Here is a 12,653-nt window from a genome sequence, read left to right as displayed (position 1 = left end):
GTTTGGATACCTATGAGAGCTCACACATATACAAGGAAAAGACAAAGGCATTCCATGATAAACAGATCCTGCAGAAAGAATTTGCAGTGGGCCAGAATGTGCTGTTATTCAACTCCCGTCTTAAGTTCATCCCTGGTAAACTTAGATCATGGTGGGATGGCCCCTTTGTTATTACTGATATTTTTCCTTATGGTGCAGTTGAATTAAGTGATAAGCAGACTGGAAACACTTTCACTGTGAATGGGCATCGTCTGAAGCCCTTTTATGAAGGAGCACAACAGCAGCATGTAGAGACACTGATGGATGCAGAGCTTCGGATACTTGATGATGTTTACCCTCCTTAAGGAGGACAGGGAGTTCACTTGCTTTCTTAGCTTTGTTTTTCATGTTTGGATTTCAAAAAAAAAAAAGTTGATTGATTTTCTTGTTGTCTCTTATGATTAATGAGTTATACATCGATTATACTTAAATCACAGGGTTTGATAGAAATTTCTGCTTAGGCTTGGTTCTTGATTCTGGATTGCATTACTCGCTACTTGATTCTGTGCTGCTGATTGCATGATTTGGTATACCCTTGTGAGGTTTTGATCCTGTAGACATAGTCTTCATCTGTAGGCCAATCTTTCTTTCTTTTGTGATTCTGCTCTTGATTGTTGTCCTCTAGAACTTGCTCTTGTTCTTTTTGAAACTGTATTGTTCACTTGCATGCATGAATATGATTGAGACATTATTTCTTTTCTTTCCCACTTTAGCCAAATAGCCATCCTTGCATTGTATTCCCTTGGTTAGCCCTTTTGTGCCTTATGTAACCCTTGTTTCTTAACCACATTATAAGCCTAAGTGAAAAACCAATTAATTCCACATCCTGGAGATTTACTGAGTATTGGTTTTACTGTAGTGTTTTGTTTAAGTGTGGGGGTTTGCCTAAGACGTGCAAAGTCTAAGTGTGGGGGGTAATCATCTGGATATTTTGTCTGTATTATTGTTTAAAAAAAAAGCAAAAAAAAGGTTTTGTTATTCTTTATATTTGTTTTATTTTTAGTTTAGTTCTTAACTTTTGCTCTTTGTAAATTTCTGGGGTGTTTAGCTTTCTCTTCCATATTCATCCATACCTTTACTTCAGCCCCATTACAACCCTGCATAAAGCCCTCTTGATTTGTGCATGCATGTGTTATTAGCAGTGGAGAAGTAGAACTTGAGCAAGCCTATGGTAGGATGATTTTTTTGAGTTGATTTGAGTGATATATTGAATTAACTCATACACTTGAGAGAAAATTGAGAGCATCCTATGAGGAACCATTTTTGTGTAGTTAGCAGTTGCAGTTGAAATTGACAGGTCTTGTGATTTGAGATTAAGGAGTTTTTATCTTGGTTGGTTTATCTATTCAAGATTTGTGATTTTTGTTATCTTTTGTATACTTGCTAATTATTAGGAAGGATAGGTTGATCTTCATTCTTTTCTTATTTCTTTGCTTTCTTTTTATATTCTAGTTTTTTCCCAGGAGTGCAAAAAATAAGTGTGGAGGAATTTGATAACTCATATTTTATTACACTTATTTTTTACTCTTGATTAGTATTTTTAGAATTTATTTGAATAAAATAATGATTTTTAGAGTTATTTTAGATTTTTAGTTTTTGATTGAGTTTTATTTATTTTCGTTAGAATTTTTCAGCTTTACGTTACTTTTGTATTTTGGTCATATCTCGGTCCACAGCACTCGGATTGAATCCGTTCTTGTTTGGTTTTTCAGATAACGCATAGTGATACAATTCTTAAGCAGAGATCGAAGCCCAATTCAGACTAGAAGCTGGTCGATTTTTGATGCCAAGTTGGACGCGTTTTGCTGAAGTTTTATTTTATTATTGAACTTCTAATTTAAATTAAAACCCAATTACTTAAGTGGCCCAAAGCCAAGTTTTAGATTTATTTTATTTTATTTATTTTATTTCGTATTATAGACAGATGGGCCGATCTGAGTTGAGCCCTAACCCGATTTGGGTAGGGGCATATGACGACAGAGTAGGAAACTTTTGATCATTCTGTAATTTTTGAATTTTGGGATCTAAGTATTTTCTCTAAAGCGTTCTTCATGTTCTTCGTCTTTTTCTTCTTCTTCTTTTATTTTATTTTAAATTTTAATCGTGTTTATCCTAGCCATGCTAGGCTAAAACCCCTTTAATCAACCTAAGGGGAAGGGATTCCATGGATCTGTCTAGCGGATTTGCGATCATTCTTTAACCAGATTTTTTTCTTTTCCCTATCTCATACCGATATCGTGCGATTGTGGATATTCGATCTGAGGTTCGCGATTGCGATTTTGGAAAAAGAATGATCATCAAATTTGATGATCAAATTGTTTTCAATTGAAAATAAGGATTCTGATTCAATTGAGATTAATCGCGAATTTGGTAATTTTTATCCAAGGAAAGACATCCTAGGAACCCTAACCTTAGGTTGGTTAATTTTTAATTACAAGTTTTTAATCCTAATTTTTATATTCTGTCTTTTAATTATTCAACCAAAATCCAAAACCCCTTTTTTATTTTTTGTTTTCATAAGCGATTTTTACCAAAACAATCTCCTTGAGAGACGACTTAGGGTTTCCACTTTACAACAAATTTTCTGACCCTAAAAAAATATATTTAATTTGCGCGAGTTCGACAGCTCGCGTCAGATGCTCGCCGTAAATTGGGAAGGCCCCTACAGAGTTAAGGAAAATCTGGGAAGAGGAGCCTATACATTAGAGACCATCTCTAAGAAGCCGGTCAAAAGAACTTGGAACGCGAACAAGCTCAAGGCTTATTGCAGCTAAGCACAAAGTCCGACCTGCAATATATTGTAAATAGATTTATTTCTATGCAAATAAGATGAGCTTCTAAGCTCAGTCAAGTAGACAGATTTATTTCTATGCAAATAAGACGAGCTTCTAAGCTCAGTCAAGTAGATAGATTTATTTTTAAGCAAATAATACGAGCTCTTAAGCTCAGTCATGTAGATAGATTTTAGTTAAATGCAAATAATACGAGCTTTGACCTCAATTTTAATGCATATCGATTTCTATTCAAATAATACATGCCTTCGAGCTTAATCATCTAAAAAGGAATACCTTTTGTTGACGAACAAGACTTATTTCTAAATTGATCAAAATAATTTTGCTAACTCGGCAATTATAAGTCAGAGTGCAATAAAAACAAGATCAGAATTGAAACCAAGGATACAGATAGAATAAGAAGTAAATCAAAGCAACGGTCTCAGAAATATAAATGACAAAATGGAAATTGAAAAGTATAAAGCCAAATTAAAACGGAAAATATGTTCATACAAATTTAAAATGGGGCTCGCGCCCCCAAAATAAAAAGTACATCATAAAAGTAGGCATACCAACCCCTTCATTCTGCATCACGAGGAAGAACGACTTCATTGACCTCGACCTCAGTTTCCTCTTCCTCAGGAGATTCTAAACTCGGAGTTCCAGGAATAATGGAACCTTCCTTCACACTGTACAAAACATCCATCCCTTTCGTGATGAGGCCAGGGTTCAGAACCTGAGCTTGAGCAATGGCATTGGCAAAGGAATCAGTGGCGACATTTACGATCACAGCTCGAACCTCATCAAAGTCGGCTTGCAACTTCTGGATCTGAACATCCTTGTCGGTCAAAGATCCAGAGAGGGCCTCCTTTCGACTCTCAAATCGTCTGCTTTAGCCCTGGCCAATTCCAAAGATTTCTTCACCTCAGCCAGCTCGGAAGATAAACCCTGAACCTTCATCTCCAGCTCGAACTTAGATTTGCTGAGTGATAACTCATATTTTATTGCACTTATTTGTTACTCTTGATTAGTATTTTTAGGATTTATTTGAATAAAATAATGATGTTTTGAGTTAATTTAGATTTTTAGTTTTTGATTAGGTTTAATTTATTTTCGTCAGAATTTTTCAGCTTCATGTTATTTCTGTATTGTGGCCATATCTCGGTCCACAGTTGTCGGATTCACTCATTTCTTGTTGGGTTTTTCAGACTGGAATTGACTACAATTCTTAGGAAGAGCTTGAGCCCAATTCGGACTGGAATCTGGTTTATTTCTGACGCCAATTTGGACGCGTTTTGCTGAAGTTTTATTTTATTATTGGACTTGTAATTTAAATTAGAACCCAATTACTTAAGTGGCCTAAACCCAACTTTTAGTTTTATTTTATTTTTTATTTATTTTATTTCGTATTATAGATGGGCCGATCAGAACTGAGCCCCAACCCGATTTGGGTAGGGATATATGACGGCAGAGTAGGAAACTTTCATTCCTCCTGTAATTTTCGAATTTGAGGATCAAAACATTTTCTTTGAAGCGTTCTTCGTCTTTTCTTTTTCTTATTTTTATTTATTTTAATTTTTAATCATGTTTATCCTAGCCATGCTAAGCTAAAACCCCTTTAATCAACCTAAGGGGAAGGGATTCCATGGATCTGTCTAGCGGATTCGCGATTACTCTCTAATCAGATTCGTTTCTTTACCCTAACTCAGATCGATATCGTGCGATTGTGGATATTCGATCTGAGGTTCGCGATTGCGATTATGGGAAAATAATGATCATCGGATTTGATGTTTTGTGTTTCTCGTTCGTTTTTTGTTTCGTTTCTGTCTCGTTTCTTTTTGGTTATTTTCTGCATTTTTCTCGTTTTAGCGCGTCTTGCTTGTTTCTACGTTTGCACTCGTCTGTGAGTCTGATTCTGCATCGGAATTTGATTCTGCACATGCATCTTATCTCAGTTTTTGAATTTTTTGCATTATGGTTTACGTTTTAGGGCAATTTTGGGCAATTTGGGGGAATCGGTAAAACTTCTGTCTGAGGGATTGGCTTCCGGAGTTCTATTCCCAAAGGAAATCGATCTTCTGAGCATAAATCACGCCCTAAAAGGGCGTGAGGTGACCCTTAATTTTACCAAATTCTATCGTTTACTAACCCATTTTAGTGTTTCTTTGTCGTTTCAAGACGTATCGGGTATTTCTGCTATTGTTTTTGCTGCTCCGATTGACCTGAAATTTGGTGACGTGAAGGAGGAGGTTGTCCAGGTCAAAGTCATCAAGGCATAGCCCTTCAAGATTTACTGTTGTATGCTTTTACCTATGATGCATGACTAGGAGTACTACCAGTGTTGACGATTTATATGCATATGACCCTGAGATAGAGAGATCATTGCATGCTGCTACTAGAGCTCGTAGGTTGACTTACAGTAGAGTTGTTCCTGAGCATATCTTAGAATCTGAGTCTGTTGAGTCTGTTTGTTCGAGCCCTTTACATAGTGTTTATTCTTTTGGTAATTAATTTGATTCTGCGACCATGGATAATAGGACTCTTAAGCAATTGGTTGCACCTGATGCTAATAATGAGCAGCCTCTGTGTATTCGTTATGCTAACCCTGATGTACCTTTTGAGCTTAAGTCTGGACTGATACACTTGCTTCCTAAATTTCATGGTCTTGCAGGTGAGGATCCTCACAAACATCTGAAGGAGTTCCATGTAGTTTGCAGCACTATGAAGCCACCAGGGGTGGATGAGGAGCAAATCAAGCTGCGTGCCTTTCCCTTCTCTTTAGACAGTGGAGCTAAGGACTGGCTGTACTACTTGCCACCTTCCTCCATTGCAAGATGGAATGATATGTCAAGATTGTTTCTGAAGAAATTCTTCCCTTCATCCAGAGCCACCACAATCAGAAAGGATATCAGTGGCATAAAGCAGGCTAATAGGGAGAACATACATGAGTATTGGGAGCGGTTTAAATGGCTTTGTGCAAGCTGTCCACACCATCAGATTCCAGAAAATCTCCTGATTGTTTACTTCTATGAAGGGTTGCTGCCTATGGATAGGAATCTATTAGATGCAGCTAGTGGAGGAGTCCTGAGCAATAAAACACTTGTTGTGGCAAAAGAGTTGATTGCTGAGATAACAGCCAATGCTCAACAATTTGGCACTAGAGCAAACAACAGTTCAGTTTTCCAAGTGCAAACTTCTCCAACGCAAAATCCAATAGTGGCAGCAGCAGGAGCATCAAGCACAGATAACCAGAAAATAGAGAACAGGCTTGATGAGTTGACATCAATGGTGAGGCAGTTGGCAGTGACACAGACAGTGCAACCTTCTGCTCGACAGACAAGCAACCTGTGTGGCATCTGCTGTGATCTTTCTCACCCCACAGATGCTTGTCCTTCCTTTCAAGACAGTGGTTTCCAAGTTGATCAGTCTGTTGCTGCAGTTTTTCTTGGAAAGCCACAGTACCAGCAGCAGCAGTAAAATAATCCCTTCTCTAATATATATAATCCTGGCTGGAAAAATCATCCAAATCTCAAGTGGAGCCAGAATCAGCAAAGTGCACCATTCCAGCAGAGGTAGCAGTTTGTACCCTCACAGCAGAGGCATAATTTCCAACAATCTGCACCTTCACAGCAAATGCAGCAGCAACAAATGCAGCAGCCACCAATGCAGCAGCAAGCCAATACCAATGGTCCATCTTTGGAGGATTTAGTCAAACAGATGGCAACTAATAATCCGCAGTTCCAGTAGAGGACTGAGTCTTCCATGCAGAATCTGCAAACACAGATTGGCCTACTTGCAACATCATTGAATCAGAATCAACAAGCAAGTGGCAGCTCCCTTCCATCCCAGACAATTCCAAATCCAAAAGGAAGCTGAAATGTGAGTGTTATTTCTCTGCGGTTTGGAAAGCAAGTGGAAGAGCCAAACCAAGTTGCTGCTGAGTCATCTAAGGGAGGTGACACTAGTTCCAAGAAGCAGAGCACTGATACATCTGATGTCCATATCCCTCTGCCATTCCCTCAAAGAGCCACTCAGTCCAAGAAGCAATCAACAAATGCTCAAGATAAAGAGATACTTGACACCTTCCGAAAGGTTGAGGTGAACATCCCTCTTCTGGATGCAATACAGCAGATTCCGAGATATGCCAAGTTTTTAAAGGAGCTGTGCACCAACAAGAGAAGACTGAAAGGAGATGAGCGAGTTAGCCTGAGTCAGAATGTATCAGCACTCATCCAGCCCATGCCTAAAAAGTGTCAAGATCCAGGGACATTTACTATTCCTTGTGTGATTGGCAATTCTGTTTTTCATGATTGCATGCTAGACTTAGGAGCTTCCATTAATGTTATGCCTGCATCTGTGTATAAGTCTCTTGGTCTTGGTCATTTGTGTGCTACTAGTATTGTGGTTACATTAGCTAATTGGAGTAGTATTCGCCCATCTGGTTTGATTGAGGATGTATTAGTCAGAGTCAATAATCTGATTTTTCCTGTTGACTTCTACATTTTAGAAATCGAGAGTGAGATTGCTACTAATAGATCACCAAATATACTTGGTAGGCCTTTTATGAGAACAGCTAAGACCAAGATAGATGTTCTTGCTGGTACTCTTTCCATGGAGTTTGGTGATAGCATTGTGCATTTTAATATATTTGTTGCCATGAAACATCCTAGGGAGGAGCATTCTGTTTTCTGCATTGATGTGATAGATGAAGTTGTTGATGATGTTTCTGCTGAATTCATTGCTGATTTTGCTGATTTTTCATCTACTCGTGATTCTGATTTCTGTGGTTGTGGTGATATTCAAGAGTGCATTGTGTGTGCTGAAATAGCATCATACTTTCTGGTTTTAATGATGCATTGATTGATGAACAAGATTTTGATTCTGATTCTTATTGTGATTCTGCATTGTTTGAATTGTCTGCTGATATTATTGATGATCCTAATTCTTTTTCTGAGAATTTGTTTACAGGCACAGCTGCTAACTTGTTTTCTGCAGAACTTGCACCACCAACTACATATCTTCCATCCATTGAGCAGCCTCCGAAATTGGAGTTGAAGGTTCTGCCTGACCATTTAAAATATGCATTCCTTGAGGAGAATGAGCAGCTACCAGTCATTGTGGCAATGAACCTTCTACCTGAGCAGGAGGATAAATTGTTAACCTTGCTGAAAGCAAATAAGAGGGCAATTGGGTGGACAATGGCTAACATCATTGGCATTAGTCTTTCTACATGCATGCACCGTATTCTACTTGAAGAAGGAGCTAAACCAGTGAGACAACCCCAAAGGCGTTTGAACCCACTGATTCTAGATGTGGTGAAGAAGGAAGTAACAAAACTCTTGCAAGCTGGAATGATTTACCCCATCTCTGATAGCCAGTGGATTAGCCCTATTCAGGTGGTCCCTAAGAAGTCGGGAGTCACTGTGATTGCCAACCAGAATAATGAGCTGATTACAACAAGAGCTCAAAACAGTTGAAGAGTCTGTATAGACTACCGTAGGCTCAACCAGGCAACCCGCAAGGACCACTATCCTCTTTCATTTATTGATCAGATGTTGGAGCGGTTGGCTGGTAAATCCCACTACTATTTTTTGGATGGATACTCAGGCTACTTTCAGATCCACATTACACCTGAGGATCAGGAGAAGACGATCTTCACATGCCCCTTTGGCACATATGCATACAGGCGGATGCCCTTTGGACTTTGCAACGCACCAGGTACTTTTCAGCGTTGCATGGTAAGCATCTTTTCTGAGTTGTTAGAGGATTGCATGGAAGTCTTTATTGATGATTTTAGTGTCTATGGCTATTCTTTTGATGCATGTTTGGGTAATCTGGGTAGAATTTTGAACAAATGCATTCAAACCAATCTTGTGTTGAATTTTGGAAAATGTCATTTCATGGTTGAGTCAGGGATAGTTTTAGGACATGTTGTCTCTAAAAAGGGTATTGAAGTGGATCCTACTAAAATTGATGTTATTACTGCTTTGCCTTACCCCGCTTATGTGCGGGAAGTTCGTTCTTTTCTTGGCCATGCAGGTTTTTACATGTGCTTCATTTAGGATTTTAGCAATATTGCTCTTCCACTTTCCAACCTCCTCAGAAAGACATTGACTTTGAGTTTGGTGATGCATGCAAGGCAGCGTTTGATCATCTGAAGCGCTGCCTAACCATAGCTCCTGTGATCTGTGCACCTGATTGGTCTCTTCCATTTGAGTTGATGTGCGACGCATCCAATTATGTTGTTGGAGTTTTTCTTGCTCAGTGGGTCAACAAGGCCCCACATGTCATTGCATATGCATCCAGGACATTGGATTCTGCTCAATCTAACTATACGACCACTGAAAAAGAACTCTTGGCTATAGCATTTGTTCTTGATAGTTTCGGTCATCTATTAGATACCAAGGTTATTGTTTTCTCTGACCATGCAGCTTTGAAATTTCTTTTAAAGAAAGTAGATGCTAAGCCTAGACTCATTCGGTGGATGTTGCTGCTCCAAGAATTTGATATTGAGATTAAGGATAGAAGTGGAGCGAAAAAACAAGTTGTTGATCATCTTAGCCGCATCACCTCTCTTCCATCTGATCCTATACCTATTGGGAATGATTTCCCTGATGAGCAGCTTCTACAGCTGTAAGGTAAGTTCCCTTGGTTTGCTGATTTAGTTAATTACTTGATTGCTGGTGTCTTACCTGTTGACTCCACTAGGGCTCAGCTCTTGAAATTGAAAAGTGAGTCTAAATACTATGTTTGGGATGATCCTTATTTGTGGAGATTTTGTAGTGACCAAGTGGTTAGGAGATGTGTGCCTGATAGTGAGACTCTTTCTTTTTGAATTTTTGTCATGCATCTGCCTGTGGTGGTAATTTTCGACCACAAAGAACTGCTAGGAAGGTTCTAGATGCTGGTTTGTTCTGGCCTTTTCTATTTCATGATGCTTATGAGTTTTGTAAGTCTTGTAATAATTGTCAGTGAGCAGGTAGCATTTCCCGTAGACATGAGATGCCCCAACACCCTATACTTTTCTGTGAGGTTTTTGATGTTTGGGGTATTGATTTTATGGGTCCCTTTCCTGTTTCCTTTGGTTTTGCTTACATTATCTTAGCTGTGGATTATGTTTCTAAGTGGGTTGAGGCGAAAGCCACTCGAACTGATGATTCTGCTGTTGTTGTAGATTTTGTCTGTTCTTATATTTTCTGCAGGTTTCGCATTCCTCGAGCTATTATCAGTGACCAGGGCTCGCATTTTTGCAATAAGAGCATGGATGCCTTACTGAAAAAATATGGAGTCCTCCACAAAGTAGCTACAACATACCATCCACAGACAAATGGCCAAGCTGAAGTTTCAAACAGAGAAGTTAAGTAAATCCTTCAGAAGACTGTCAATGCTAATAGGAAGGATTGGAGCAAGAGGTTGAAAGATGCTTTGTGGGCATACATGAATGCCTATAAGACTCCGATTGGGATGTCCCCTTACCGGCTTGTTTATGGTAAGGCATGTCACTTACCAGTGGAGCTGGAGCATCGGGCATATTGGGCTGTGAAACAGTGTAACATGGACCTAATCCAGCCAGGGGGAGAAAGGAAACTACAGCTGCAAGAGTTAGAGGAGCTTCGTTTGGATGCCTATGAGAGCTCACGTATATACAAGGAAAAGACAAAGGCATTCCATGACAAGCAGATCCTGAGGAAAGAATTTGTAGTGGGCCAGAATGTGCTGTTATTCAATTCCCGTCTTAAGTTCATGCCTGGTAAACTTCGATCAAGATGGGATGGCCCTTTGTTATTACTGATATTTTTCCTTATGGTGCAGTTGAATTAAGTGATAAGCAGACTGGAAACACTTTCTCTGTGAATGGGCATCATTTGAAGCCCTTTTATGAAGGAGCACAACAGCAGTTTGTAGAGACACAGATGGATGCATAGCTTCGGCTGCTTGATGTTGCTTACCCTCCTTAAGGAGGACAGGGAGTTCACTTCCTTTAGTAGTTTTATTTTTCATGTTTGGATTTAAAAAAAGAAAGAAAAAAAGATAGAATTGATTGATTTTCTTGTTCTCTCATGATTAGTGTGTTATACATGGATTGTACTTGAATCACAGGGTTTGATAGAAATTTCTGCTTAGGCTTGGTTCTTGATTCTTGGATTGCATTACTTGCTGCTTGATACTGTGCTGGTGATTGCATGATTTGGTATACCCTTGTGAGGTTTTGAGCCTATAGACATGGTCTTCATTTGTAGGCCAGTTTTTCTTTCTTGTGAGATTCTGCTCTTGATTATTATCCTCTAGAACTTGCTCTTGTTCTTTTTGAAACTGCATTTCTCACTTGCATGCATGAATATGATTGGGGCATTCTTTCTTTTCTTTCCCACTTTAGCCAAATAGCCATCCTTACATTGTATTCCCTTGGTTAGCCCTTTTGTGCCTTATGTAACCCTTGTTTCTTAACCACATTACAAGCGTAAGTGAAAAACCAATTAATTCCACATCCTGGAGATTTATTGAGCATTGGTTTTACTGTAGTGTTTTGCTTAAGTGTGGGGGTTTTTCCGAGACGTGCAAAGTCTAAGTGTGGGGGGTAATCATCTGGATATTTTGTCTGTATTATTGTTTAAAAAAAGAGAGAGAAAAAAGGTTTTGTTATTCTTTATATTTATTTTATTTTTAGTTTAGTTCTTAACTTTTGCTCTTTGTAAATTTCTGGGGTGTTTAGCTTTCTCTTCCATATTCATCCATACCTTTACCTCAGCCCCATTACAACCCTACATAAAGCCCTCTTGATTTGTGCATGCATGTGTTATTAGCAGTGGAGAAGTAGAACTTGAGCAAGCCTATGGTAGGATGATTTTCTTGAGTTGATTTGAGTGATATGCTGAATTAACTGATACATTTGAGAGAAGATTGAGAGCATCATGCGAGGAACCATTTTTGTGTAGTTTGCAGTTGCAGTTGAAATTGACAGGTCTTGTGATTTGAGATTAAGGAATTTTTGTCCTGGTTGGTTTATCTGTTCAAGACTTGTGATTTTTGTTATCTTTTGTATACTTGCTAATTATTAGGAATGATAGGTTGATCTTCACTCTTTTCTTATTTCTTTGCTTTCTTTTTCTATTCTAGTTTCTGCCCAGGAGTGCAAAAAAATAAGTGTGGGAGAATTTGATAACTCATATTTTATTGCACTTATTTGTTACTCTTGATTAGTATTTTTAGAATTTATTTGAATAAAATAATGATGTTTTGAGTTAATTTAGATTTTTAGGTTTTGATTGGGTTTAATTTATTTTCGTCAGAATTTTTCAGCTTCACGTTACTTCTATATTCTAGCCATATCTCGGTCCACAGTTGTCGGATTGACTCCGTTCTTGTTGGGTTTTTGACATAACACAGAGGGCTACAATTCTTATGCGGAGCTCAAAGCCCAATTCGGACTGGAAGCTGGTCGATTTCTGACGCCAAGTTGGAGGCCTTTTGCTGAAATTTTATTTTATTATTGGACTTGTAATTTAAATTAGAACCCAATTACTTAAGTGGCCCAAAGCCAAGTTTTAGTTTTATTTTATTTCGTATTATAGATGGGCCGATCAGAACTGAGCCCCAACCCGATTTGGGTAGGGATATATGACGGCAGAGTAAGAAACTTTTATTCATCCTGTAATTTTTGAATTTGAGGATCAAAACATTTTCTCTGAAGCGTTCTTTGCGTTCTTCGCGTTCTTCGTCTTTTTCTCTTCTTCTTTTCATTTATTTTAATTTTTAATCATGTTTATCCTAGCCATGCTAGGCTAAAACCCCTTTAATCAACCTAAGGGGAAGGGATTCCATGGATCTGTCTAGCGAATTCTC

At 38.5% G+C, this 12,653-nt stretch overlaps 1 protein-coding gene across 1 annotated transcript; it reads left to right on the top strand.

Annotated features, from left to right (window-relative positions):
* Positions 1 to 10,247: 10,247 nt before the first annotated feature.
* On the top strand, positions 10,248 to 10,735 carry LOC133288185 (uncharacterized). The gene is made up of 2 exons (XM_061485892.1): positions 10,248 to 10,560; positions 10,623 to 10,735. The coding sequence occupies exons 1-2, from the start codon at positions 10,248 to 10,250 to the stop codon at positions 10,733 to 10,735; spliced, it is 426 nt and encodes a 141-aa protein (XP_061341876.1).
* Positions 10,736 to 12,653: the final 1,918 nt, after the last annotated feature.

This window comes from Gastrolobium bilobum, unplaced genomic scaffold, assembly GCF_033153095.1.
Source record: "Gastrolobium bilobum isolate Gb01-03AN ecotype WA unplaced genomic scaffold, APGP_CSIRO_Gbil_v1 utg7961, whole genome shotgun sequence".
In the NCBI taxonomy this organism is placed as follows: domain Eukaryota; kingdom Viridiplantae; phylum Streptophyta; class Magnoliopsida; order Fabales; family Fabaceae; genus Gastrolobium; species Gastrolobium bilobum.
The sequence above is the reverse complement of the archived record's forward strand: the minus strand, read 5'-3'. Positions and strand labels throughout refer to the sequence as shown.

Excerpts from the sequence above, each read along its gene's own strand:
- LOC133288185 (XM_061485892.1), top strand. The coding sequence starts at position 10,248 with ATGAATGCCTATAAGACTCCGATTGGGATGTCCCCTTACCGGCTTGTT. Across the intron at positions 10,561-10,622 it reads CCGTCTTAAGTTCATGCCTG|TTGAATTAAGTGATAAGCAG; the intron begins GTAAACTTCGAT and ends CTTATGGTGCAG.